Here is a 26,742-nt window from a genome sequence, read left to right on the forward strand (position 1 = left end):
CAGCACAAATCCAGATCCCACATCCATGGCCTCCTCCGCCTCACCTCTGGTGATACTCTTGTCCTCCCTTCATCCCCACAGCTATCCTTACTACTACCTCTGCTTTCCTGTGTCGTCATACCTAATTTCGAATCATCCCCATCCATCCAACCTCCATCCTTCCCTTCTCTTGCTGTCTCCATCCCTCAGAACATTTCAGTCATCCACTACCTCATATCTCACTTCCTCAAGCTCCTGCCTCTCTCAGAGATTCCTTCATCTGACACTGCCTTTGCAGTTGCCTTCCTTTACAGAAGCTTCTTCTTCTTCTGTCATGCTCCCTGCTCTGAATCAGTTTGTGGTAGGGGTGTTGATCTTCTCTCCTATTCTTGAGGGGTAGCTGTGTTAGTCTGTATACAGCAAAAACAATGAGAGTTCTGTGGCACTTGAAAGACTAACAAGAAGTGAGCTGAGCCTCATGAAAGCTTATGCCTGCTAAAATTAAATTTGTTAGTCTTTAAAGTGCCACAGAACTCTCGTTGTTTCTCCTATTCTTGTCCCTTCCAACTCATCCTTCCTCCCCCTTTGCACTCTTTCTTCTATTTTGAACAGTACCACATGCAACTCTCCTCTCCCCCTCCACGTTGCTATCATCTACTATCTAACCAACTCCTCCCCATCAGCCTTTCTTTCTGATTTCGACTCCTATCTCTCTCTTCCTCTCCTCGCAATCTCCCACACTCATCTTTGGTGACTTCAGCTTCCATATTGATGGCCCATCGGATTTCTGAGTTGCACATTCCTTACCCTTATGTCTTCATTCAACCTGCAGCCCTGTTTAACTCCCCCACTCACCAAAAGGGCTGTTCATTTGACCTAGTCTTCACCAAGCACTGCTCTCCCCAATCTCTCTGTTGCTGAGTTCCCTCCTCTCTGACTTAAACCTTATCTCTTTCTGCATCACCAGTTAGCACCCCCATGCCCTGTCATTCACCCTTTCCATGACTTCCAGTCCATCAGCATTTATTTCTCATCTGCTGCCAGCCCTTTCTTCAATGAATATGGTTGTTGATTCTCTGCATGCTTCACTCTCCTCCACCCTTGAGTCTCTTGTCCCTCTCTCCCTTTGTGAGATCTACCATGCCAACCCCCATCACTGACTCAACTACAGGATTCACTTTCACCATTCCTGCTCATGCTGTGGAGCCTCTCTGGTGGGAATCCCATGACCAGACTGATTTCCTCCATTACAAATCTGTTTTCTCCTCCTTTCGTTCTGCCATTGCTCTCTCCTCTGTATTCTCTAAATGTAGGTTTTCCAAAAAGTAGTCATTTAAAGCATTGAGAATTTGCTTCTCTAAAATTTGTCCTGATGTGACATTAAATCACTTCACATATGGGTAGGTGAAACTGCCCATTATTACTTTTTCATTACATTTGGCTGCCTCTTTGCTCTTCCTTGAGATTGAGTGGACAGAATTATTTTCCTGATCCGAAATCTGGTAGTATATTTGTATTCTTACAACTGGGGATTTGTATCTGCACAGATTATTTTGTATGGTAGAGATACTCATTGCAGTCTACGACATTTAGACATAGCTTCCATTAATTTTAATAGTAGATGCATGTCCAAATGCCTTAGACTGGTTTTGCAAATCTCAGCCTATGGTCCTCTCCACTTAGAAATTTACCTCATTAGATTAATAGATTTTTAAGGCCAGAAGGGACCATTAGATCATCTAGCCTGACCTCTCGTACAGAATTTCACACAATGACCTCGGTATTGAGCCCAATAACTTGTGTTTGACTAAAGCATGTCTTCCAAAAAAGCCTGCAATCTTGAGCTGAAGATGTCAATAGATGGAGAAACCACCTGTTATACTGGTAGTTAGTTCCATTGGTTAATTGCCCTCACTATTACAAAAATGTGTGTCTAATTTCTAATATGAATTTGTCTGCCTTTAGATCCACTGGTTCTTATTATGCAGGCCTGCAGACAGGGGGAGGCAAAGGGGGCAATTGCCTAGGGCCCAGGCTATGAGCAGGGGCTGAAGCTTTCCCTCAGAGAAGCTAGCTCCCCATCCCACCTCTTCCACCTCAGTCCCCCCCCCCCGCCCAGTTGGCTCTCACCCCCATGTACCTCCTTTCCTCCCTCCCTGCTCGCCCCCCCTTCTTCTACACCCTCCCTTCCCCATTTGGCCTCCCTGCCACCACGTCCCTCCTCTCCTCCCCCACTCGCCCCCACCGCTGCTTGCTGCATCCCTTCTCCCCTCCTCAGCCCTCCCACTGTCACTTGTCTCCTAGGGGAAGGGAGAGTGTGAAGAGAGGAGGGGAACTGAGCAGGGGAGTGGGCGGGGCCTGGGACTGAGCAGGGGTAGAGCTGCAGGAGGAAGAGGTGGGATGGGGAGTTAGCCAGTAGCCTCCCTGAGGGCAAGCTTCACTGGCAGCCCATGGTCATAAACCTCAGCCATCCCTTTCTAGGGAGGCAGGGGCATGGATTGTTCTGTCCTGGGCCCAGAATTGCTGTCGGCCAGCCTGTTGTTATGCATTTCTCTGCTATACTTATACATTGTAAACAAATCACCTCTCAATCTTTTGTTGTTTTTTTTTGACAAGCTAGAGAGAATAAATTAAGTCTCTCACTGTAAGGCATTTTCTCCAGCCCTCAAACCATTTTTGTGTCTCTGCACTTTTTCCAATTTTTCTACATCCTTTTTAAAACATGGACCCCAGAACGGGATCCAGTATTCTGGTATCTGTCTCACCTATGCCATATACAGAGAGGTAAAATCACCTCTCTGCTCCTATTCACTACTCCTCTGTTTATACACCAAGGGTCACATTAGCCTTTCATGCCAAAACATCACACTGGGAGCTCATGTCCACTATGACCTTCACATCCTTTTCAGTCAGTGCTTTCCAGAATACAGTCTCCCATTCTGTAGGTATGGCCTGCATTCTTTGTTCCTTGCATTTGGCTGTGTTAAAACCTGCTTTGTTTGAATAGGCCCTACTTACCAGGCAATCCAGATTGTTCTTCATCATTGCCCTGTCCTCATTATTTACCACTCCTTCAGTTTTTGTGTCATCCACAATTTATTTTAAAAATGATTTTATATTTGCTTCTAGAGTATTAATAAAAATCTTGAATTGCCTCAGCTATAGAACCGATCCCTGTGGAACCCCTTCAGAAACACTACTATTTGATGATATTTCGTCATTGACTACTACTTGTTGAGATCTCTCAGTTAGCCAATTCTTAATCCATTTAACATGTAATTTACTGAGATTGTATAGTGCTATCTTTTTTTATCAGAATGTTATGTGGTACTAAATAAAATGCGTTACAAAAGTCTAAGCACATTGTGTCTACACAGTTACCTTATCAGCCAAACTTGTTCTTTTATCTTAAAATGAAATCAGGTTTGTTTGACAAGACCTATTTTTCATAAAACTGTGTTGACTGGCATTAATTATATTTCCATCCTTTAATTCTTCATTGGTTGACTCCTGCATCAACTTTTCCATTATTTGCTTGGGGTTAAAGTTGAGCAAACCAGCCTATAATTAAACAGGACATCCTACCTCCCCATTTTGAATATTGACAGGATGCAAGCATTCTTCTAGTCTTCTGAAATTTCCCCAGTATTCCAAGATTTATTAAAAATTAACATTAGCAGTCTTCTCCTGAGCCAACTCTTTTAGGATTCGTGGGTGTAAGTTTAAAAATGTTTATCCTTTGTAGATGTTGTTTAATATCCTCCTTAGTTACTAATGGACTGGAAAGTATGTCCGTCATCTTTGTGTAATATTAGAAAGTGAATAAGGAAGTGTTATTTACCTCTTCACATAACATAAGAACCCAATGAAATTAATAGGTAACAGGTTTAAAACAAAAGGGGAAGTATTTCTTCACACAATGCACAGTCAACCTGCGGAACTTGTTTGCCAGGGGATGTTGTGAAGGCCAAAACTATAATCAGGGTTCAAAAAGGAATTAGAAAAGTCCATGGAGGATAGATCCATCAATGGCTATCAGCCAAGATGGTCAGGGATGCAGGCCCATGCTCAGTCTGGGTGTCCCTAGCTTCTGACTGCCAGAAGCTGGGAGTGGATGACAGGGGATGGATCACTTGATGAATGCCTGTTCTGTTTATACCCTTTGAAGCACCTGGCATTAGCCACTGAGAGAAGACAGGATACTGGGCTGAATGGATCATTGGTCTGATCCAGTGTGGCCGTTCTTATGTTCTTAAGATTGTGACTTTTTGGTCATCTTATTAAGTAACTCCCAATTTTCATTCACATTTTTGTGTGTTAATTTTTTGCTCCCAATAAATTTTGCTTATCATTTTCTTCAGCATTCAGAAATAAGAACTTCTGAACCACAAAGTATACATATCACTGATTGGGAGAGTCCTCTGTCTGCCCACAATGAATGTAATTGGGTCATGATTCTTAGTCCTTGGGCAACCACCAATTTCCAATCCAATGATCAGTTCATCTTTATCCATCTTAATGAGTTCATTTAAAATAGTTACCCTATGGTGGTTGCAATACCTTTTGTGTTAGAAAATTATCAGCTGTAATATTTAGAAACTCTGATTGTTTACTACTAGCTGCATGAGACTTCCACCTTATGAGTCCCAAACTGAAGTCCCCCATAACAATACAATTTTTCTTTCCACACATTCCAGACAGATGTTTGTTTGATTAGGTGATCTGTAAATACCCCTATTAGTACACCTTCCTGGGCTTTGTTAGCTACACTGATCCATATGCATTGAAGATCCTGTGGTTCAGAGTTATCAATAGCTCTAAAACAGATAAAGTTGTCTTTAATGTAGAATGCCATCCCCTTCCACCAACCACTTTATCCTCTCTGTCCTACCTAAGCAGGTTGTAACCATTACTTTTAAAATTCCAGTCATGGAAAATGTCCCAGCAGGTTTCAGTAATGCCAGTTATATAAAATTTCTTCTCATCAATGAATGGAAAGAACTCTGAACTCACTTAGATATTCCTCCTCTTCAACTCCCTTCCAAGATCCGTGAAGTTGTTCTATAATCTGTATAGTTCTATGTGATGCCATATCTTTGGTTCCAATATGTATCACTGGTGGAGACTTACCAGACTACTTCAGAATCTTATCCAATCTTGCAGTTACATCTTGTATCTTGCTTCAGGGAGACACTGTACCATCTTGCTCTTCTTGTGTCCCTTGCTGTATTCTCTGTCCACTCCTAACATGAAGTTACTGATGACGATTGTCTGTCTAATTAGGACACTTGTGGAACATTGTTTGGATGTCCTTGTGGTCGGAAGCAAGCAGCTGCCTTGCAGATGAGCATTCAGAGACATTCACTGTAGTTGCCTCACTGAGTGCCTGGTAGCAATACAGTACTTTTAGCTGTGTTGAATGCCTCCTGGTTCTCTTTCTGCTGTTGACCACAAATTTCCAGTCCTTCTGTTTAGTTTTACACTCTCCTGTTCCTTTTCCATAAATCCTTCCCCTTGTGGTATTTGTAGCTACAATTCCTGAATCTGGTTGTTGAAAGAATACTCATCTGCTTGGGTGGTATGAAATGTTGATACTTGTGCTTCCAGACCATGCACCTGCTCCTCCAGGATGGCACCAACTTGCACTTTATATACATGAGATCTTCTCAGTCTTCAGATATGAAGGAAAACATGTTACATCTGCTACATGTCACAATGTTTGTTCCATCATTGGTTATATTTACTAGCTGGTGTAGCACTGCACCTGTCCAGAAAGAAACCATGCTTCCCATCCCAACCTCCTTTCAAAAACTCCTCTGCTGCTCCCAGGTTTACTTTTTAGCTGGCCTCCTTGGACCAGCACCCCCCCCCCCCTCCTCAACAGGCACATACACAGACCCCATGCACAGGATCTCCAATGATTCCCATTTGTTGTCTCTTGTTTGCAAAAAGATTCTATGGAATCATTTAAGCATCTTACTTCTATCCTGCCTCTCTAATCTAATCTTATGTCAAGGTTCTCTTTCATTGTGAGGCATTCTAACTCATTTATTTAGTAATTTTCTTTTTGTTTAACCTTCTTACTTTGGTGTATAGACATTCATAGTTTTTATTTTTGACTGTTTGCTTTTCTGTAATGTACCTTAGTGATCACAATCTGTCCATGGTCCAGTTCAGCTGTAATGTCTGTCTGTTTACCTTTGTGTCTGTAGACATCCCTAGCAGATAGTTTTGTATGACCTGAGTGCTTCCCCCCAGCTGTTAATTTAAATAGGTCCCCCACTGCAAAAAGTCAGTTTTCTGCATCAGCAGTATGGTTCCCACTTTTATTAAGGTGGACTCTATCATTCCTGAATTCTGTCTCCCTTCCTGAGAAAGTTCCCTGTGCCTCGCAAATGTAAACGCCTCCTTGTTACACCTCATTCTCATCCCCCCATTGAAACCCAGACTGTCACCCTGTGTATCTGGTCCTGCTTGTAGAACTGGAAGCATTTCAGAGACAATTACCTTAGAGGGCCTTTTTCTTAGTAAATTTAAATGTAACTTTCAGGACCTCTGTCTTACACCTTCCATTATTTGTGGTAAAAGTATGAACCAGGATTATGGGCTCTTCCCCAACACTCCCTAGAAAACTGTCTAGGTGTTCTATGAGACATCTTTACATCTGGTAGCCAAATCACCTGATAGGTCTTACAGTTACTGAACACCCAGCGATTTATGTTCCTAAAAGTCAAACTTCCTAGGACCACACCCTATCTAGAGCTCAAAACTACCCCCATCTCCTGGAAGAACTCACTTGGCGCTTGAGAAATGATCAGCCTTTTCTATCTATATCAAAAGGTGGTCCCATTTAAGGGAGAGTTTGTCTCTCCTCTCACATAGGTGTCCTCCCTGATGAGACTAGCTTCCTTAAATGCAGGATCAGAGTAGCCAGGTCTGAGGTAAGTCTATTATAGTGGTCTATATGCTTTATTTTCTTTATATAATTGCATCTCTGCTCCTCCAGTTCAGTAACTGTGGCATCAAGATGTTGTATTTGGACTCTGTGGGCCGTGAGTTTCTTTATGGGTTTCATTGTAATTCTATACAGTGTGTACTTTGTGCAGTAAACTGGGTAGCTCCCACTCTGCCTAAACTGTTACTGCCTCTGTTAGTTCTTATGCTGGTGATTTTACTCTATGGCTGGGTACTAGATTGACCTATGTTTCAGACATGTATGGATAACGAAAACATCCATAATTACTATCCATAATAGATAGGAGCATATTTAAGGGATAGAAAACCTCATACTTCAGGACATAAACTGAACGGTAACTGATGGGCGGGGGTGGTTAGGTAGCAAATTTCTTTGGCCACATTTCCCAAACTTTTGACAACTGAATCCTATTTCAGATAAATTAAACCAATTACATCCCTCCCTTGCCCCACTGAACATCACCATCTGTTGTTAAAGTCCTATACAATTTAATGTAGACATCTTCTCTGCTCCCCACTAACCTTTTGAGGCACATTGCCATTTCATGATTGGGCAGTTCAGGGCTTCTTGCATCTTCCTCTGAAGCATCTGGTTTGTTTTGGCCACTGTTTGACACAGCAGACTCACTAGGTCTGAACCAGTGGGGTAATTTCTATATTAGCTTTGTTAGAGGGTAAGGATTTTTTTTGTTTATTTTAGAGATTTTCTTTACTTTCATATACTAACAGTTGAACTATTTACTCTCTATAGTACCAGACGCCCACTCCAAACATCCTTCTACTCTCTGCTCACCCTTACACTGCCTTTCTCCCATTCCATTTACAACCTCTCAGCTCTCTTGTTGATAGACTCACTGTGCAGTCTCCATAAGTCACAAACAAGTTATATCTAACATAGGAATTAAATACAAAGAAGAAAGGTCTTAATAATACAGTAGTCAGTCTGCTATAAGTTGTATCATTGCTATGGCACTACAGTTGTTAACAAACACTAAACAGTCTTTTCCTCTCCCTTTTCAGTATATTAGTTGCTTTCCTTCAGCCAGCATGGTGAGACTTCGGATTTCCAGCACCACTGTTGTCGTTTTCCTTATGATTCAGACTGGATTCTTACTATTTATGTATGTCCGACGTAGCAGCTTCATGCCTCAGTCTGAAGAGAAACCATCTCGGGTGCACATCCTTATTCTCTCTTCCTGGAGGTCAGGATCTTCCTTCGTTGGCCAACTGTTCAGCCAACACCCTGATGTCTTCTACCTGATGGAGCCTGCTTGGCATGTGTGGGTAACCATGTACCAGAACAGTGCCAAAGTCTTACACATGGCTGTTAGAGACCTAGTCAGATCTGTCTTCAAGTGCGACATGTCTGTGTTTGATGCCTACATGCCTTGGAAAAGAAACTTGTCTGATCTCTTCCAGTGGGCAGTGAGTCGGGCACTCTGTTCCGCTCCTGCTTGTGATTCCTTTCAACGCACCGACATTACCAGTGAAATGGCCTGCAAGACCCTATGTGGCAAGTACCCATTCAGCAAGGTGGAGGAGGCTTGCAAGACTTATAGCCACATTGTCCTCAAGGAGGTCCGGTTCTTTGATCTGACGGTTCTCTATCCCCTACTCACTGACCCTGCCCTGAATCTCAAAATCATTCACTTGGTGCGTGATCCCAGAGCTGTTGCCAAGTCACGAGAACAATCAGTAAAAGCCTTAGCTCGTGACAATGGGATTGTTCTGAGCACCAATGGCACTAAAGTGGAGGATAGCAAATATAGAGTAATGCAAGAAATTTGTAGAAGTCATGTCCAGATTTACGAAACAGCTACTCAGAAACCTCCAAGATTTCTAAAAGATCGCTATTTGATGATCCGTTTTGAAGATCTGGTACGAGATCCCTTATCAGAAATCAGAGACATGTATAAATTTGCAGATCTTAGATTGACCCCCAAACTTGAAAGCTGGATCTATAATATCACACATGGCCAGGGACCAGGAAAGAAAAAGGAAGCTTTCAAAATCACCTCCCGAGATGCAGTGAACGTTTCCCAGGCCTGGAGGAATATTCTTTCCTTCCAGAAAATTAAGAAAGTACAAGAAGTCTGCAAAGGCGCTATAAATATGCTTGGCTATCAACCTGTGGATTCTGAGAAAGAACAAAAAGATTTATCATTGGATTTAGTGCTGCCAAGACGAAGAAACCAGTTCAGTTGGTCATCATTCAATCTGAAGAACTAAGACATATTACTTGCAAAGGTTTTGGGGCAATTTTATTTATCTACTGTACAGTGTGCAGGTAGTATGAAAAGATATGGCTGTCAAATTTAATCCTAGTCCTAGCTGCTATTTTTTCCCAAGTGATGGAAGTGTTTTGTTTTGTTTTTTTTCCAATTTCACACACTGGAGAATGTGAAACAAATGAGACATGCAGCATGAGATTTGTCAGCTTGCAGATTTACAGCTGAGGTGAGCTGTTCTGAACATTGCATCTTGTAAATTTTATAACTTAAATATGTTAAACTATATGTTTTTCAAAGGTGAATTAATGGAGATGGAAAAAGTCCTTTTTTATTTATTGGGTAATACTTTAATTTTTAGACCTTGATTAAACTCAGGATAAGGATTGAGTAAACATTTTAAGAAATCTCAACATCATCTCAAAACACAAATGCATGGAAATCAGCATGGCATAAATTCTCTCAGCTTTCTGCTTTTTTTTTTTTTTTTTTTCGTACTCCCTGATTTGTTGTTGTCTTTTGTATTTCTCCTTCCTCCTCCTCCCTGAAGATATTTTGCAGTTCTGTTTTTTTTTAAACTTGTCTGAACCTTTTTGTGTTTTTATTTTCAGTAGCACAATCATCCTGGGAAACCCCAGAGAATTGGGATTACTTCTAAAAATGACCTATTTCTGATCCAGCAGTGAAACCCTTAACTAGTAATGCTATTTTGCCAATAGATTTCCCTGTGCTCTGATCTGAATGGCAGAGTTCTCATTAGTCATTTGATTGAGGCACTGGAGTAGAGCTTTGCATTGGAGTATGAAACCTAAAAGAAGAAAATAAAGTAGAAAATGAGAATGAGGGAATTATTGTGGTAATAGCCTGTACAGATGAACATAGTCATATGCTGTGTAACTCCATGACACACAGTAGGAACAGACCTGCTTCTACAGTCTGTATAACTTACAGCTTTTTTTATAAATCAAATTCTAGTTGTTGTACTGAAGAGTCAATTCTTAATGAAATTCACCAGAACAAATATAAGATCTATCTTTGAAGCTTGTGTATTATTTATACTGCTATATGCAATTCTTTGACACACACAAATCTTGAAGCAGAAATAAAGACTTAATTTGCGCTCTTCATCTGAAGAAAGGCATTAAATAATCTAACATTTAATCAATTTTGGATACACACGGTTAATATTAATTGAGAGAAATGATTAAACAATTTTTGAAGTGGTCTGGGCAAAATCTCAGTTGTGTATATACATGTGTGTAACAGGGCAGTGGCCCTTTCAGGTCTGAGACGGTAGTGACCCCTTTCCATCAGGGGTGCCATTTTGGAAGGGAGGGTCTCCTGCCCATTACCCACCCCAGTTTCGTACTGGAGGTCTGTTCTCAGCCCACATCCTAGCCTCAGGACAGCCTGAATTTGGAATATGAGTTCTGAAGAGGAGAGGTACTGCTTCCAGCTTGTGCTGTGGGGTAGGGAGTCTATATTTTATTTATAAACAGAGGCAGGGTGATTAAGATAAGAAAGATCTGGTAGTTAAATTAAGGATCTAGAAGTCATTAGATGAGCCTGTAAAACAGGAATCCCGCTGCGGGTGGTGTTGAAGACAGAATGCAAGGGTCTCAGAAGAAATACAGCCAAGGTTTATTCAGAAAAGAGGGAGATGGGTGAAAAGAAGGGACCAAAACAAAGGGAAGGGATAGCAGTGATATAAGTTCCCAGTCTACGGGTGGTACTTATTTGGACTCCTCACCACTGCCTCACAATGTCTAATCTATTTCTTCCTCACAGCCTAGAACAGTGCTGTTCTCCCCATTGTACAGATCGGGCACTGAGGCACAGAGAGACTAAAAGTCAGATTTTCAAAGGTATTTAGGTACCTAGTGAAATTTTCAAAAATGCTTAGAAAGTTAGGTGCTTTGTAAACCCCACTAGCTGCCTAGCGGCATCTTTGGGTGCATAGAAACCTTTGAGACTCTGTCCCTAAGGCATTGGCCTGAGATCATACAGAAAGTCATGGGGGAAATAGAATCCAGGTTTCTCAGGGATATCCACTGGACCAGCCTATCTCTCTGCTGCATGCTGCAAAAAAAGAGGACTGATGGATGGGAGCAAAACCAAGAAGGCCAGTTCTCTTAGACTCCAGTAAAAGGTCCCAGGTGATTGGGAAGGTTGTCATGGTTGACAGTATGAAAAGAGGTCAGGAAGGATGGAGAAAGAGAGAGAACGAGTCAGAGAAGAGGAGGTCCCTTAACCCCCAAGAGGTGGCAGGTTCTGTCCCATGCTGGGTTGTAGAGCAATGTTCTGAGCTTGAGGAAAGGAAGACATGAGAAAGTGTATATGAGTATCAGATATGTTTGTGCCCAAAATTCTTACGGTTTCAGCTGTATTCAGGCCAATTTCAGGATAAAGAACAAAAGTTGCAGCCACAGATTTCATAAAGTTGATGATTTATTGTCATAATTTGTATTATTCACTTGGCACCATCTGTGTGCTTAGCATTGTTCAGAATATGCCAGAAATGTCCCTGAGCCATTGCATATAAAATACATAGCCCTGGATAAGATGGCTCAGATATTTAAGTATGACGTCTATAGTTATTGAGCACATGTGAGTGGAGGCACAGATGACAATAGACGTTTTACCTGATTAAGGACTGGAAGGTTTGACCTCCAACTTTTTTTCAAGAGGAAGAGTTGACCAAAGTTTCTGCGCCTGTTTATTTTCCTTTCCTGCCAATAGTGGCCATTTCACTGGTAATGTCGGTGCATTGAAAGGAATCACAGGCAGGGTTACGGTTTAGGGGTAGGGTGAGGGTTTATAGTGAGGAGGTTAGGGTTTGGGTGAGGGGTTAGGGTCTGGGTCAGGGTTAAGGTTAGGTTAGGGTTTAGGGGTAGGATGAGGGGCAGGGTCTGAGTCTGGGTTAAGGGCGAGGGTGAGCATCAGGGTTTAGGATGAGGGATAGGGTCTAGGGTCAGGGACGGGTGAGGGGTTAGGTTAGGGTTTAGGGTTCAGGGGTTAGGGTGGGGGTTAGGGTGAGGGTCAGGTCAGGGTGAGGGGTTAGGGTTATGGTTTAGGGTGAGGGTGGGGGGTTATGGGGAGGGTCAGGATTTAGGGTTAAGGGTGAGGGTAGGGGTGAGGGGTTAGGGTCTGGTTCGGGGTTAGGGGTTAGGTTAGGGTGAGGGGTTGGGGTTGGGTTTAGTGTGAGAGTTTAGGGATAGGGTTATGGGTTGGGTTTAGAGTGAGGGTTTAGGGATAGGGTTAAGGGTTGGGTTTAGAGTGAGGGGTAGGGTGAGGGCTTAGGGTTAGAGGGTGAGGGTCGGGTTATGTTTGGGGTTAGGGTGAGGGTTTAGGGTAGGTTAGGGTTGGGGTCAGGGTGAGGGGTTGGTTAGGGGTTAGGATAAGGGTGGGGATGAGGGTTAGATTGAGGTTGGGTGAGGGTTAGGGTAGCTTAAGTGTTAAGGGTTAGGGTGAGGGTAGGGGTTAAGGGTTAGGGGTTAAGGTCCACTATCCAAAATCTTTCCTATATAGGTAGTTGTAGAGGATGATCAAGGCATCTCCCATTCCTCCCAAATCTTTCAGTATCACTACCTTCCAAAAAACTGGCTCCCATCTTATAAGTGTGACATACGTTCTTTGTTCCTACATGTTTGTGACCTTGCATTTGATTGTGTTAAAACATACATTGTTCAAGTGAGCCCACCCTACCAAGTGATTCATGGTCGCTATATATAACTCACCCATTCCCATCGTTTATCACTCCATCAATTTGTATGTCATCTGCAAACTTTACCCCTGATGTTACATTTCTTTCCAGATCATGGATACAAATACTGAATACCACTGGGCTGAGAACAGATCGCTGTGGGACTTCACTAGAAACATTCCCCACAGGATGATTCCCCCTCTAGTTTTGTCAGTTAATCCAGTTTCTAATCTATTTAATACGGGCCGTATTGATTTTTGTGTAGTGCTTTCTTTTAATCAGAATGTCACATGGGACTAAGTCAAACATTACAGAAGTGGAAGTATCTCATGTCAATACAGCTATCTTTATCAACGAACCTGGTCATTTCAGACCCACTTTATTGTTTGTAAGATCTGTTTTCCATAAAACCATGTTGAGCATCACCAGTTATTCTGCTATCCTTTAATTCTTTACTGATTGCCTCCCATATCATCCTTTCCATGACTTTGTCTAGGATCAGTGTCAAGCTGACTGGTCTATAATTATTCTGGATCATCCCAGTTACCCTTTCTGAACACTGACACACTAACTTATTTTCCAGTTCTTTGGAACTTTCCAGTATTCCAAGATCTGTTAAATATTAATGGTTCAGAGAACTGACGATCCTCTAATAATCTTGGATGCAGGTTATCCAGTCCTGACAATTTAAAAAATATTTAATAGTTGCTGTCCCTACTTACTGATGGAATAGGGAGGATGTTAACATGTCATTTCCTCACTTAAGATATTAATACAGGATTGTACTACTCTCCAGAATTATTATGGAATATTTTCGCCTTTTTCTACATAATAATTGGTAACTTGACCATCATTATCTAATTTCAGACCTATGCAATTTTCAGATTTAGTTTGTACCTGATATATTTAAAGAATTTCTTCTGATTGTCCTTAACTCTACTGGCAATAGATTTTTTTTTCATTGATACCTTTAGTTTCCTTTATGAATTGTGTGCAGTTCCTAACCACCAGTTTGAACTCATTACTATCAACTTCCCTATTCTAAATGTGTTCAGCTGCATGTATAGGACTTTTAATACTTGTGTTAATTTACAGATGCCTTATGGTAAAGATAATTGCTTGTTTTAAAGAAATGCTGGAGAGCTCAATTGCCTCAACATTAGCAGGAGGTAAGGGGAGAAAAAAGAATTTTTAAAACAGGCACTGACCACTTATGTATTTATAATCTATATGGTCTCCTTCTAATCTCTACCAGCCTTTAAATATCACAGACACCGGATCATGTTATCTTACCATTTAGGCAGACAGTCCCTGGGCAGCACATAGTATCACGTTGGCATCTTCTTTGTAAGCCACGACAAGTAGCACAGAAGGGCATTTCATCTTCAGGCTTGAGGCAGAATTTGCTAGCGTTACAGTCCTGGTCCGTCATGCACTGTGAACTCTACAAAGAAAAAAATTATTTTCTTCAGAGGGGAAAATGCTGTATAAATCAGCAGTATTTAGAATTGAATATACATTGCTCACACCAGAAAAACTACTGTCCCCCTCACTGATCAGTCCAACATGTTATTTTTGGAATAATTTTTCTTGGGTCTGGTTTATAATCTCCGGTTTGATTGTCAGCTCTCAAGGACAAGGGTTGCACCTCTCTGTACCTGTATTGGGACCAGCACAGTTGTGATCTTCAGCAAGTCACAGTAACATCTTGTGAACAAAACTGACGTGTTTTTTTAAAGCAGTAGTTAGCGCACGTTCATTTTCAACCAACCACTAATTAAAGAGGGTTTGTTTGTGTTTTGTTGTTCATGGCATCAGTGTAACTAGTCTAATGCTACACAGCAAATCACTTTCCAAATCAGAATTAGAACTCTAGCATTCTTTGTTCACTCAGTTCTGCACTCAGTGCATTAGAGCATAGTGCTCTGCTGAAGAGCTGATCCGTGTTGACAGACCACCACTTGCTCCTCATATGTATTTTCAGAGGGTGATTTCTTCATGTCATTCCCCTTCTCCCAAAGGGACACATTTTTCCAGTTTAGAAATACACAACAGCTATGACAATATTAGAATCCTATCTGCTGGGATGGATGATCCATCTCGAGTTATCACATAGCTGGGTCTATTGGGGTCAGGAATATAAGTATTTTTTGTTTCCTCTAACAATTCTAACACTTTCTGGGCCAAGCACTACTCCAAGCAGTTGCAACGCTTCTATTTAAAAACTGAAATCAATCATGAGATTTTTGCAAAATATTACTAATATTCTGAGATCACTTAACCCGTGGAAATTCCATTCAGACCCCCAGCTGAGCTCCAAAGTTCTCACCTTTCTGGTGCCCTGCACTTCAGCTGAACTCTTGATGGTGGTGTAGTCTAGGACCAGGGCTACCAATGGGGAACAGACGCAGCTGAGCCCGAGCAGCAAGACTGCCACCATTGTTCAGGCGTGCTGATCTGTGATTCACCCTGGGAGTTCTACAGCGCTTACCGCTGTTGTCTAAGATGTGCTGAAGCTTCAAAACAAGCAATACAGATTTAGCAAATATGGGATATTTGTGAATCTCTTAAAAGAAAAATTCTTGAAGAAAACTCCTTTTCTTACATTTTGCATCTCTAAACTAAGAGGAGAATCTGTGGAGAGGAGCTCTGTCCTTCGTAGTGCTTGTATAGCCAAGTTTGCCCTCCTTTCCATCTCCTCCTCCTCTCCCCTCATTTCCTTCCTGTTCAGCCCACACAAACATCAACAAATCTCTTCAAAGCCAGTTGATTAATAGTTCAAAACAAGGATTCAATAGAATGCACAAGGAGGTAGGGCGGCAGCAGCCTCTCCTTGGGGGCTGAGCCACTCCTAATTATTGCATATCAAAGTTAGTTCAAAGGGACGGCAGAGGAGCAGGATGTTTGTATCAAAGGCAGACACTGCCCTCCATAGTCCCTTTGCAAATTGGTTTGTTCCAAGATCTGTTTTTCACAGCTAATTGTGCTCCAAGAGAGTGTTTCATGTTGGCTAGTTTGCCAGTTACTAAACATTTATCACTGGGATGGTGGGAATATAGAAAAAACTGTCTGGTTAGCTCTGGCATCCAGTCGCAACTATCACTAAGATCAAGGCAGCTGCCAAAATAACCCCTGCTTGAGTCAAATATCTGCTGGAAAACCTTTCTTGCTTCCTGCAGGGGAACAAAACTGTTCGAAGGTAGTGTTCATTCAGAAAACTAGGTTATAGATCTGCTTTGATCCTGACGGAAGTTAGGGGTTTTTATACTAGTAGTAAAATTACAGAATATTTGTCTTCACAAAATTTGGTATTTTTACTGTCATGTGTATCACATTGCCTTAACTTGACTAATTGGAACTGGAGCACAGATCTCCAGTTGATTCTATGCAGAATTTGACATGCCTCCAATATCCCCAACCAAAAAAGGAGTCTTCCTCACTCAGAGCTTTGCCATTCAAATGTCGTGTTGAATCATCACCCAGGACACTGGAAGTGGAGAGCCTACATGTGTGCCTTAAACTGCTCTGTTCTCATATTTGAAATTTAGACAAAAAATAAGGTACCTACTGTTTTTATCATTGTATATTTCCCATCAACACTGTCCAATTTAATAAATATGATCTGCTTATTACACCATGAATGCATTTCATGAAGGCCATAAATCATTTTTCTTAAGTCCCATTGCAACTTGACTGTCAAAGAGATGCATGATGAGTGCAGGGCTGAGAGTCAAGAATTCCTGAGTTAAAATCCTAGCTCTACCACTAACTTCCTCTGTGGCTTTGGACATGTTACTTAAACTTTTTGTCCGTTTCCCTATTATTAAAATGGACTTAAGACTTACCTCTTCAAAATAGTGTAATAAGGATTCATTAAAAGTTAATATTTATAAAGGCTTTGATCACAAAGTTATATAAATGCTAAAAGAAATGGTCTATAACAGACATATCTGGAATTTATCTCATAGTCTCTTCCCAAATCTTTTCTTTCTGGCAATTACTCCATTGACATTCTGGAGTGTCCTGCAGCTCAAATCCCTTCCGAAGTGCATCTTCATAGCTGTCTTACCCCATCACTGGTGATATAGGTCTCCTTGACTTTGCTTTATAGTCAAAAACAATTTTTAAGTTCTGCCTGTCCTAGGTTCCAGCCATGCTATTTACTATCCTTCATTAAAGTGATAGTTTTCCCAGGAATTAGCCCCCTCCAACTTCCAAATAATTCAGACCCTCATCCTTTTTGCATCATAAACCTAAATTTCTCACAAATAAATTAAATGATAGCCGGAATAAGTGTGGTTTTATTTTAGGAGAACTCGTCTTCCTGCGTGAGCAGTGTCCCTCCCTTCACAAGTGGCTTCCCTAGGGTCAGTTCTTGTTCTTCACTAAAAACACACTAGTCCTTCGTGAACATCAGTAATGAGAGTAGGGGAAGAAGGGTCAAATCATTTCCTTTTGCTTTCTTTCAATGCTTTATTTCCCTTTCCGCACACAATTTAAGTTTAATACCCCCCAACCAGCTTCCCTCCTTTCACACACAGTCAGCTCTTGAGCACTCTTCCACATAGTCTTCCACCTTAGCAATAGCTTCCAGCCAGCAGAGCAAGCAAGCTGCTCTTCTGAATTACTGGCTGTGTCAGGAAGAGAGACGTAAGAGCTGTCACAGTAATTGCAGCAGCACAGGCACTCCCTTTTCCCATCCCAGAGGTGCTAGCATTTTCCCAGTCTCCCCAACTCTTGCTGGTGCGGACTGAAGCCTCTCTACACAGAATTGTTAGCAATTCTCATGCCACTGGGTTAGTCCACGTGTAGCTGCATCAGTGCCAGAGCAAAGGTGGGGCTATTTCTGAACATCCCCGTAAACCAAAGCCTCTATCTTCGTGCTTTTTTCCTGGTGGAGTATTTTCCAGGTGATAGACTTCCTTCCAGTAAACAGGCCAGAGCCCCAGTCTGTGAGATCCGCCTGTCACAATCTCTAGTTACAGTTCCAGCAGAGGAAAGCCAGGGTGTCGGACTGTGAGTGAGAGCGCAGGCAGGCCGGGAGCACGAGTCCGGACTGAACAGGTTAAGAGAAAACCCGTGAGGAGTCGGAACAATGCCCGGGCCCCGCGTAAGTCACTCCCTGGCAGAAACGCGCCGGGGCTGTCTGGGGAGGTGAAAGGTGACAGGCAGCCAGGGCGGAGCAGACAGCACGAGCAGCCGGTGCTGGCACCGCTCAGAGTGGGCGGGTCGCAGCCGTCAGGTCCGCTCCGAGCTGCGCCTGAGGCCAGGCGAGTAACAAACCAGAGGGAGGGGTGCGGCGGGGCAGCCTGACAACATCGCCGGCCAGTCCCTGGGGCGTGTGCACGTCTGTCCGCCGCGCACCATGGCGGCTGTGGAGCAGTTACAAACAGCGGGCAGCCCGAGCGGCGGCTGGGCGCAGGCTGCTGCAGGGAGCCGGGGCTGAGCGGAGTCTGGGCAGCAGCAGGAGGAAGGCGGCATTGTGGGTAATTTAACAGTGAGCCACTGCGGGGCCCGAGGCACGATGGGAGAGGTAGTATCTCTCTCTCTCTCGGCCTTCATCTCCCATCAGCCAGTGCGGGGCCCGAGGCACTATGGGAGACGCAGTTTCCCACCACCCCGCCAGTTCTCGTGAGGCCAGCGCTAAGCGGCCGTTGCTGGCTGGGGCCTCCCGCCCCTCTCTCGTCTCCGCGGCTGGCGCATGCGCTCCCAGTCCCTGCCCTGCGGATTTACCCCGGCCCGGCCCTGCCCTGGCAAGGCGCCGGCGCATCGCCTGCAGCCGCTGGCCGAGCCCTGCCCCCGGCGGGAGGAGGACTGACTGCCCCGGGCACGGAGCGGGCTCTGCAGCCTGCCCTGGGCCACTCCCCCGCGCTGCTTTCCCCGGGCAGGGCGGGCTCTGCTGCGGGCCGTGGCTGGCCTGGGGCCGGCTCCCCCCCGGCTGCATCAGGCTCTGTCCCAGCTAGTGGCGGGTGCCTGGGGCCCGCTGGGCGCGGCGCCTGTGGCAGCGGGGATGGGCGGCTCGGTCACTGCACCGCCTGCTCTGTGCTGGGCTGTGAGCCTGGGCTCCGTGTGTCTCACCCTAGTGCACTTGTGCCCTGCATGGGCACCGCCTGTCCGTCCGTCTCCCCGCGGTGGGGGTGACCCCCAGGCAGGCATGTCCTGTGGGATCGTGGGCCACTTGCTCTGCACCCCCGGGATATGTGTGCGCGCCTAGGGCCTGTACCAGTTTGTTGCTGGGTGAAGAGGCAGGTGCTGGTGACTTTCTTCAGCAAAACTGCCCTTCCCTTCTGCAGTACGACTCACACACAGGTCCATGCTGGGAGGTGACCAGCACCAAGCGGTGGGGCTGGAGGTGGGCTCCAGGGACCAAGTTGGCTATAGCCCAAGAGTGTCCTAGCGAGGGTCTGCTCTCACTGGTATTCTTATGCTGGGATCTCAGATTAAAGGTGTTCATATTGCAACTGGTTAACACAAAAACGGTGATACAGAGGGGTATAAAGACCCTAACTTTCTTTGACTTTTTGTTGGCAGCCACTTAAAGATATCTATTTTAAAGGTGAAAGTTTATTGACTAAACACAAGAAAGAACAAGAAATTAAAACACACATTTATACTGAAATCGAGTGATTATGCAAAAATGTAATCACAACTTTTAAAGTTTTAGGGTTTTTTGGAGGCAAAATACTTCCTTTTTCTTATTTTCAGAGATGAAAAGGAAAGGGTCGGTTTTACTTTTAGTTGTGAGGTGTGAAGGGTGTTTACTCTTTGTTTAGTTTTTAATAGACAGAACAAGGTGGCAGGAAAACCAGCTTTTGTTAATGTTTTTGCAACACTGGCTGGCTGGTTAGTTACCAATGGATGCTTTGGCTGAGTGGTCGTCCATGTCAGTTAGGTGGGTCTGAGGCGGGGCAGATGCCTGAGAAGCTGGAACTGAAGAGAGGAAGTAACTGTAGCAGTGTGTTGCAAGAGGCAAATCTGGCTCTTGCAGGGAAGGAAGGAACAGAACCCAACTCTGAGAAGGAGAGCTAGGGGCTCCAGCTAGGAGGAGAGAGAGTGAATTGAACCCAGTTCTGGGAAGGAGGGCTGGGGACTCTTGGCTTCAGGGGAGAGGAGTGTTTTTTAATTCTGTAGGAAAGACAGATGCTTGGGGCTTGAGGATGTGTGCTCAGCTGGGAACTGAGGTGAAGCCTTTATTGAAGGGAGGTGGGAGGTGAGGGTTTTATTAAAATGGACCCCAGAAGGGGAATGCTTTAATTACCCAGCTTGTGTGGGCTTGTTAAAGGGCCATGAGCAGACAGGGAAACCAAGGAAGGGTTCTGCAGACCCACCCCAGGTCACAAGAGGGAGCTTGGGAGGCCACTAACCCTGATCCAGGCTGGGTTTCTAGGAAAAGGTTCCTGATTAACTGTGGCTGCAGGCGGGGGAGAACGTCCCATGGGGTGGGACATTGATGCCCAGGACAGATAGTAATGCCTCTGCCCAGTAGAGGGCTGGGTCCCGAAAGTGTCCACAGGCTCTGAGTTTATTTCCCCCTTCCGTCCACTGTCTCTTCTCTTGTATGTTGCCCCAGTCACTCCCCTGCACACACAGAGCATGGCTCCCCTTCTCCCATCCTGACCCAGTCATTGCTTCCCCTCCCCCATCATGCCTGCCCCAGACACTGCTCCCCACCCCTGTGCTGCCCCAGTCACTCCCCTCCAACCACAGAGCAGAGCTCCCCTTTTTCCCGTCCTGACCCATAGTCTTACCTGGTGAGAATGTTTGAATTCTCTGTCAATTTGAATTGCAATGAAGGTGAGCACATCTTGCTGCTGCTGACGTAAGAATGAACTAAGGGTTTCTGTGTCCCATGAGCCTCTATTTATAGCTTCCTTTGGCTTGCAAGGTATGATGGGAAATTGGGGCGGAGCTTGAGCGGTATTTAAGCTGGCCTCCTGTGAGAGGGAATCATTCAGCCTCTTGGTGCTCCAAGGAGATGTAACAAGGTATGTGTATGGCACTTAGTCTCCTGGAAAGTATTGCTGTGGGCTAACAGTTGAAGGTGGCATGTGTTGTTTTTCTCATTTTTTTTAGAATATGGGATGTGTTTGTGGATAATGTACTGTATTTGTCTCTTTAGCTGTGTGTAGTGTACTTTTCCATGATTTCAGGTGGGGCATAGTGTGCATGATTACTGTCTTATCTAGTTTTTCTTTAGGGGGAAAAAAGTGTCTGTTATTTCCGACACTACAAATGTGTTTTTAACAGAAGCTATATCAGTAACACGTCAATAGCATTGGACTCTTGTAAAAGCATAGCAGTTGTCTCCGATATGGGTTGGAGTCTTTGCATTTGGTAGGGACTGGTTCAGTAATGTTCAACGGGAGAGTTTTCTCTTAATGTGACTTCATTCCCCTTGCTTCTATTGCATAGTCAGCTGAGTGTAGCTCTGTGAGTGGAGATAAACTTCAAAACTTGTTTATAATTGTTCTTTTCGTGTTTGTTTCCATAGGCCTCCACGTCCGGTAGTGAGTTGCCCTGCGACGGGAGGGGTCATGAAGACGACGTCCGTCCGTCCCAGCGTTGCTGTATTTACGTGTCTCACACTCCCGCTTGGTGAAGACGTCCCACTGCGATGCCTGGGGTGAGGCCGCCGCTGTCCCCACGTAAAAGATATGTATCTGCTGAAGGGTTGGTGGGTCCGAGCCCTTATTGAGGGGCCCGGTGTGTGGGGAGACTTTGTCTCCCGGGGCCGGGGACAGTGGGGTCAGTGGAGATGCTCCGTTCTTCGAGGTCCCCTCCTCCCACCACGGCTTTGAATCACAGGTGTCCGGTCCCTCCCTCTGGTGTCCTCCTCTCGGTGCCGGTTGCCTCGAGAGGACGTGAGCATCCCACTTAGCGATGGGAGGTGGGAAGCGGTCCGAGGGGACGGTGATGTTTGGCCGGGGGTGTGTTGTCTGAACGACGCCTTGGTTCCCCTCGCCTACCTTGCGTATTGTGCCGCGTGGAGCCTCGTGAGCGGAGCTTAACGTGAAAATCTGTTCCTCTTCCGTTGGTTTGCAGAGCCGCCACCTCCGGTAACGAGTCGCCCTGCGATGGCGAGGTTCGTGAAGCCAATGCCCGTACGTCCTGGCGTCGCTGCGTGCGTGCGGACGCACTCCTGCTCGGTGAGGACGTCGCACTGCGATGCCTGGGGCGAGGCCACCGCTGTTCCCACGTAAAAGATACGTATCTGCTGAAGGGTTGGCGGGTCCGAGCCCTTGTTGAGGGGCCCGGTGTATGGGGAGCCTCTGTCTCCCGGGGCCGCGGGGTCAGTGGAGATGCTCCGTTCTTCGAGGTCCTCTCCTCCCACCACGGCTTTGAATCACAGGTGTCCGGTCCCTCCCTGTGGTGTCCTCCCCTCGGTGCCGGTTGCCTCGAGAGGACGCGAGCATCCCACTTAGGGAAGGGAGGTGGGGAGCGGTCCGAGGGGACGGTGATGTCTGGCCGGGGCTGTGTTGTGTGAACGACACCTTGGTTCGCGTCGCTTACTGTGCGTATTGTGCCGCGTTGAGCCTCGTGAGCGGAGCATGATGTGAATATTGTTTCCCTTCCGCTTGTTTGCAGAGTCCGCCACCTCCGGTAGCGAGTGGTCCTGCGATGGCGAGGCTTGTGAAGGCGATGTCCGTCCGTCCTTGTGTCCCGGCGTCGCTGCGTGCGTGCGGACGCGCTGCCGCTCGGTCAAGACGTCCCAGTGCGATGCCTGGGGCGAGGCTGCCCCTCTCCGCATGTAAAAGATACGTATCTGCTGAAGGGTTGGCGGGTCCGAGCCCTCGTTGAGGTTGAGGAGCCCTGTGTGGGGGGAGCCTTTGTCTCCCGGGGCCGCGGGGTCAGTGGAGATGCTCCGTTCTTCGAGGTCCTCTCCTCCCACCACGGCTTTGAATCACAGGTGTCCGGTCCCTCCCTCTGGTGTCCTCCCCTCGGTGCCGGTTGCCTCGAGAGGACGCGAGCATCCCACTTAGGGAAGGGAGGTGGGGAGCGGTCCGAGGGGACGGTGATGTCTGGCCGGGGCTGTGTTGTGTGAACGACGCCTTGGTTCCCCTTACCTACCTTGCGTATTGTGCCGCGTGGAGCCTCGTGAGCGGAGCTTAACGTGAAAATCTGTTCCTCTTCCGTTGGTTTGCAGAGCCGCCACCTCCGGTAACGAGTCGCCCTGCGATGGCGAGGTTCGTGAAGCCAATGCCCGTACGTCCCGGCGTCGCTGCGTGCGTGCGGACGCACTCCTGCTCGGTGAGGACGTCGCACTGCGATGCCTGGGGCGAGGCCACCGCTGTTCCCACGTAAAAGATACGTATCTGCTGAAGGGTTGGCGGGTCCGAGCCCTTGTTGAGGGGCCCGGTGTATGGGGAGCCTCTGTCTCCCGGGGCCAGGGACCGTGGGGTCAGTGGAGATGCTCCGTTCTTCGAGGTCCCCTCCTCCCACCACGGCTTTGAATCACAGGTGTCCGGTCCCTCCCTGTGGTGTCCTCCCCTCGGTGCCGGTTGCCTCGAGAGGACGCGAGCATCCCACTTAGGGAAGGGAGGTGGGGAGCGGTCCGAGGGGACGGTGATGTCTGGCCGGGGCTGTGTTGTGTGAACGACGCCTTGGTTCGCGTCGCTTACTTTGCGTATTGTGCCGCGTGGAGCCTCGTGAGCGGAGCATGACGTGAATATTGTTTCCCTTCCGCTTGTTTGCAGAGTCCGCCACCTCCGGTAGCGAGTGGTCCTGCGATGGCGAGGCTTGTGAAGGCGATGTCCGTCCGTCCTTGTGTCCCGGCGTCGCTGCGTGCGTGCGGACGCGCTGCCGCTCGGTCAAGACGTCCCAGTGCGATGCCTGGGGCGAGGCTGCCCCTCTCCGCACGTAAAAGATACGTATCTGCTGAAGGGTTGGCGGGTCCGAGCCCTCGTTGAGGTTGAGGAGCCCTGTGTGGGGGGAGCCTTTGTCTCCCGGGGCCGCGGGGTCAGTGGAGATGCTCCGTTCTTCGAGGTCCTCTCCTCCCACCACGGCTTTGAATCACAGGTGTCCGGTCCCTCCCTCTGGTGTCCTCCCCTCGGTGCCGGTTGCCTCGAGAGGACGCGAGCATCCCACTTAGGGAAGGGAGGTGGGGAGCGGTCCGAGGGGACGGTGATGTCTGGCCGGGGCTGTGTTGTGTGAACGACGCCTTGGTTCGCGTCGCTTACTTTGCGTATTGTGCCGCGTGGAGCCTCGTGAGCGGAGCATGACGTGAATATTGTTTCCCTTCCGCTTGTTTGCAGAGTCCGCCACCTCCGGTAGCGAGTGGTCCTGCGATGGCGAGGCTTGTGAAGGCGATGTCCGTCCGTCCTTGTGTCCCGGCGTCGCTGCGTGCGTGCGGACGCGCTGCCGCTCGGTCAAGACGTCCCAGTGCGATGCCTGGGGCGAGGCTGCCCCTCTCCGCACGTAAAAGATACGTATCTGCTGAAGGGTTGGCGGGTCCGAGCCCTCGTTGAGGAGCCCTGTGTGGGGGGAGCCTTTGTCTCCCGGGGCCGCGGGGTCAGTGGAGATGCTCCGTTCTTCGAGGTCCTCTCCTCCCACCACGGCTTTGAATCACAGGTGTCCGGTCCCTCCCTCTGGTGTCCTCCCCTCGGTGCCGGTTGCCTCGAGAGGACGCGAGCATCCCACTTAGGGAAGGGAGGTGGGGAGCGGTCCGAGGGGACGGTGATGTCTGGCCGGGGCTGTGTTGTGTGAACGACGCCTTGGTTCCCCTCACCTACCTTGCGTATTGTGCCGCGTGGAGCCTCGTGAGCGGAGCTTAACGTGAAAATCTGTTCCTCTTCCGTTGGTTTGCAGAGCCGCCACCTCCGGTAACGAGTCGCCCTGCGATGGCGAGGTTCGTGAAGCCAATGCCCGTACGTCCCGGCGTCGCTGCGTGCGTGCGGACGCACTCCTGCTCGGTGAGGACGTCGCACTGCGATGCCTGGGGCGAGGCCGCCGCTGTTCCCACGTAAAAGATACGTATCTGCTGAAGGGTTGGCGGGTCCGAGCCCTTGTTGAGGGGCCCGGTGTGTGGGGAGCCTTTGTCTCCCGGGGCCAGGGACAGTGGGGTCAGTGGAGATGCTCCGTTCTTCGAGGTCCCCTCCTCCCACCACGGCTTTGAATCACAGGTGTCGGGTCCCTCCCTGTGGTGTCCTCCTCTCGGTGCCGGTTGCCTCGAGAGGACACGAGCATCCCACTTAGGGAAGGGAGGTGGGGAGCGGTCCGAGGGGACGGTGATGTCTGGCCGGGGCTGTGTTGTGTGAACGACGCCTTGGTTCGCGTCGCTTACTGTGCGTATTGTGCCGCGTGGAGCCTCGTGAGCGGAGCATGACGTGATTATTGTTTCCCTTCCGCTTGTTTGCAGAGTCCGCCACCTCCGGTAGCGAGTGGTCCTGCGATGGCGAGGCTTGTGAAGGCGATGTCCGTCCGTCCTTGTGTCCCGGCGTCGCTGCGTGCGTGCGGACGCGCTGCCGCTCGGTCAAGACGTCCCAGTGCGATGCCTGGGGCGAGGCTGCCCCTCTCCGCACGTAAAAGATACGTATCTGCTGAAGGGTTGGCGGGTCCGAGCCCTCGTTGAGGTTGAGGAGCCCTGTGTGGGGGGAGCCTTTGTCTCCCGGGGCCGCGGGGTCAGTGGAGATGCTCCGTTCTTCGAGGTCCCCTCCTCCCACCACGGCTTTGAATCACAGGTGTCCGGTCCCTCCCTGTGGTGTCCCCCCTTCGGTGCCGGTTGCCTCGAGAGGACGTGAGCATCCTATTTGGAGTGTGGGGAAAGGGATAAGGGCATGTTTGAAAGTGTGGTTTCATATTTATAATTGGAGAGGATTTGAGTGGTTGTGCATGGAGTCTGTCGTGCAATTTCAAGGGTTTTGTCATGATGTGTCTTGTCTTTCTAGGTTCTGTAAGATGATGTGGTGAACTCTGGGAAAGAGCAGGTGAAACGAAAGTGTGCTGAGGATGAAGTTTGTTCTGTGGTCATGGATCGCTTGAGTAGTTTGCTAGGTCTGTATGTGTATTGATGTTGATGTTTGTGTGTGGCATAGTTAAGGTCTTCCACTGGGTGCATGGCAGTGGGTATCACAGTTGTGTATTTGGTTGTATTTGATATGTTTTGCAGCAGCCGTGTGGTGGTTGCAGGTGTTGAGAAATGTTTTATGTCATTGCAGGGGTAAGGAGTTTGAAGCTGAAGATCGCCCTGTGATATGAGTGTTTGTAGGAGAAGACTGCAGTGTCTTTCTTTTTGTATTTGTGTTTTTTTTTTTTGGGAGCTAAAATGTATAATGTGTGTTTCTGGGTTTGATATGAAGCGTCTTCTGAATTTCAGGGCTAGGTTGTAATGGAGCAATGGGCTTGTCATTGTGTAGAGATTTGTAATATCTACAAGTATTTGAGGATACTGGTATTTGGGGTATTAATATTTGTAACATGCTGAAGTGGTTGGAAGTCATTGTTGACATCTGTAGTGTCATGTGTAACGTTTTGGGTGTTTTACATCACTTGTGTCTTTGCCATGGGGGATCACTTAGATAGATATAGTCAACACATTATATCTGTGTTCAGTATGACAGACAGTCATCTGACAACTTTCGTAGATAGATATAGTAATGTGTTAATACATTGAATGTTTTGCTGTATTGTTTGCACTGTAGTAATCAGTCAGGTTTGCATTTAGGTCAGATGACTTATGAGTCATCCACCTAGTAGCATTCTCAGTTGTCAGCAATCATCTCTGTGATGATTGTCAACCCTGGTGCGGTGCAGTCAAACAGCCCCAAGGCTGACGTTTGTTGCAATTTGTCAGCCTTTCGGCTGTTTCGCTGCACCGCACCAGGGTTAGGGCTGTCCCGGACAGTCTTTGACTTAACGTTT

The 26,742-nt window shown here is 46.9% G+C and overlaps 1 protein-coding gene across 4 annotated transcripts in view; it reads left to right on the top strand.

The window, feature by feature from the left end:
• LOC137149812 (carbohydrate sulfotransferase 6-like) overlaps positions 1–10,222 on the top strand; it is a 37,551-nt gene extending 27,329 nt beyond the window's left edge. For all 4 annotated transcript variants that reach the window (XM_067543429.1, XM_067543431.1, XM_067543430.1 and 1 more), the window contains one exon: positions 7,975–10,222. In XM_067543429.1, coding sequence (XP_067399530.1) covers positions 8,002–9,183 — 1,182 coding nt within the window. In that variant the 5' untranslated portion in view covers positions 7,975–8,001 and the 3' untranslated portion in view covers positions 9,184–10,222. The remainder of the gene's footprint in view (positions 1–7,974) is intronic.
• The last annotated feature ends 16,520 nt before the right edge of the window (positions 10,223–26,742 follow it).

Source organism: Emydura macquarii, unplaced genomic scaffold (genome assembly GCF_026122565.2).
Source record: "Emydura macquarii macquarii isolate MOO-44397 ecotype Brisbane River unplaced genomic scaffold, CSIRO-AGI_Emac_v2 contig_839, whole genome shotgun sequence".
In the NCBI taxonomy this organism is placed as follows: domain Eukaryota; kingdom Metazoa; phylum Chordata; order Testudines; family Chelidae; genus Emydura; species Emydura macquarii.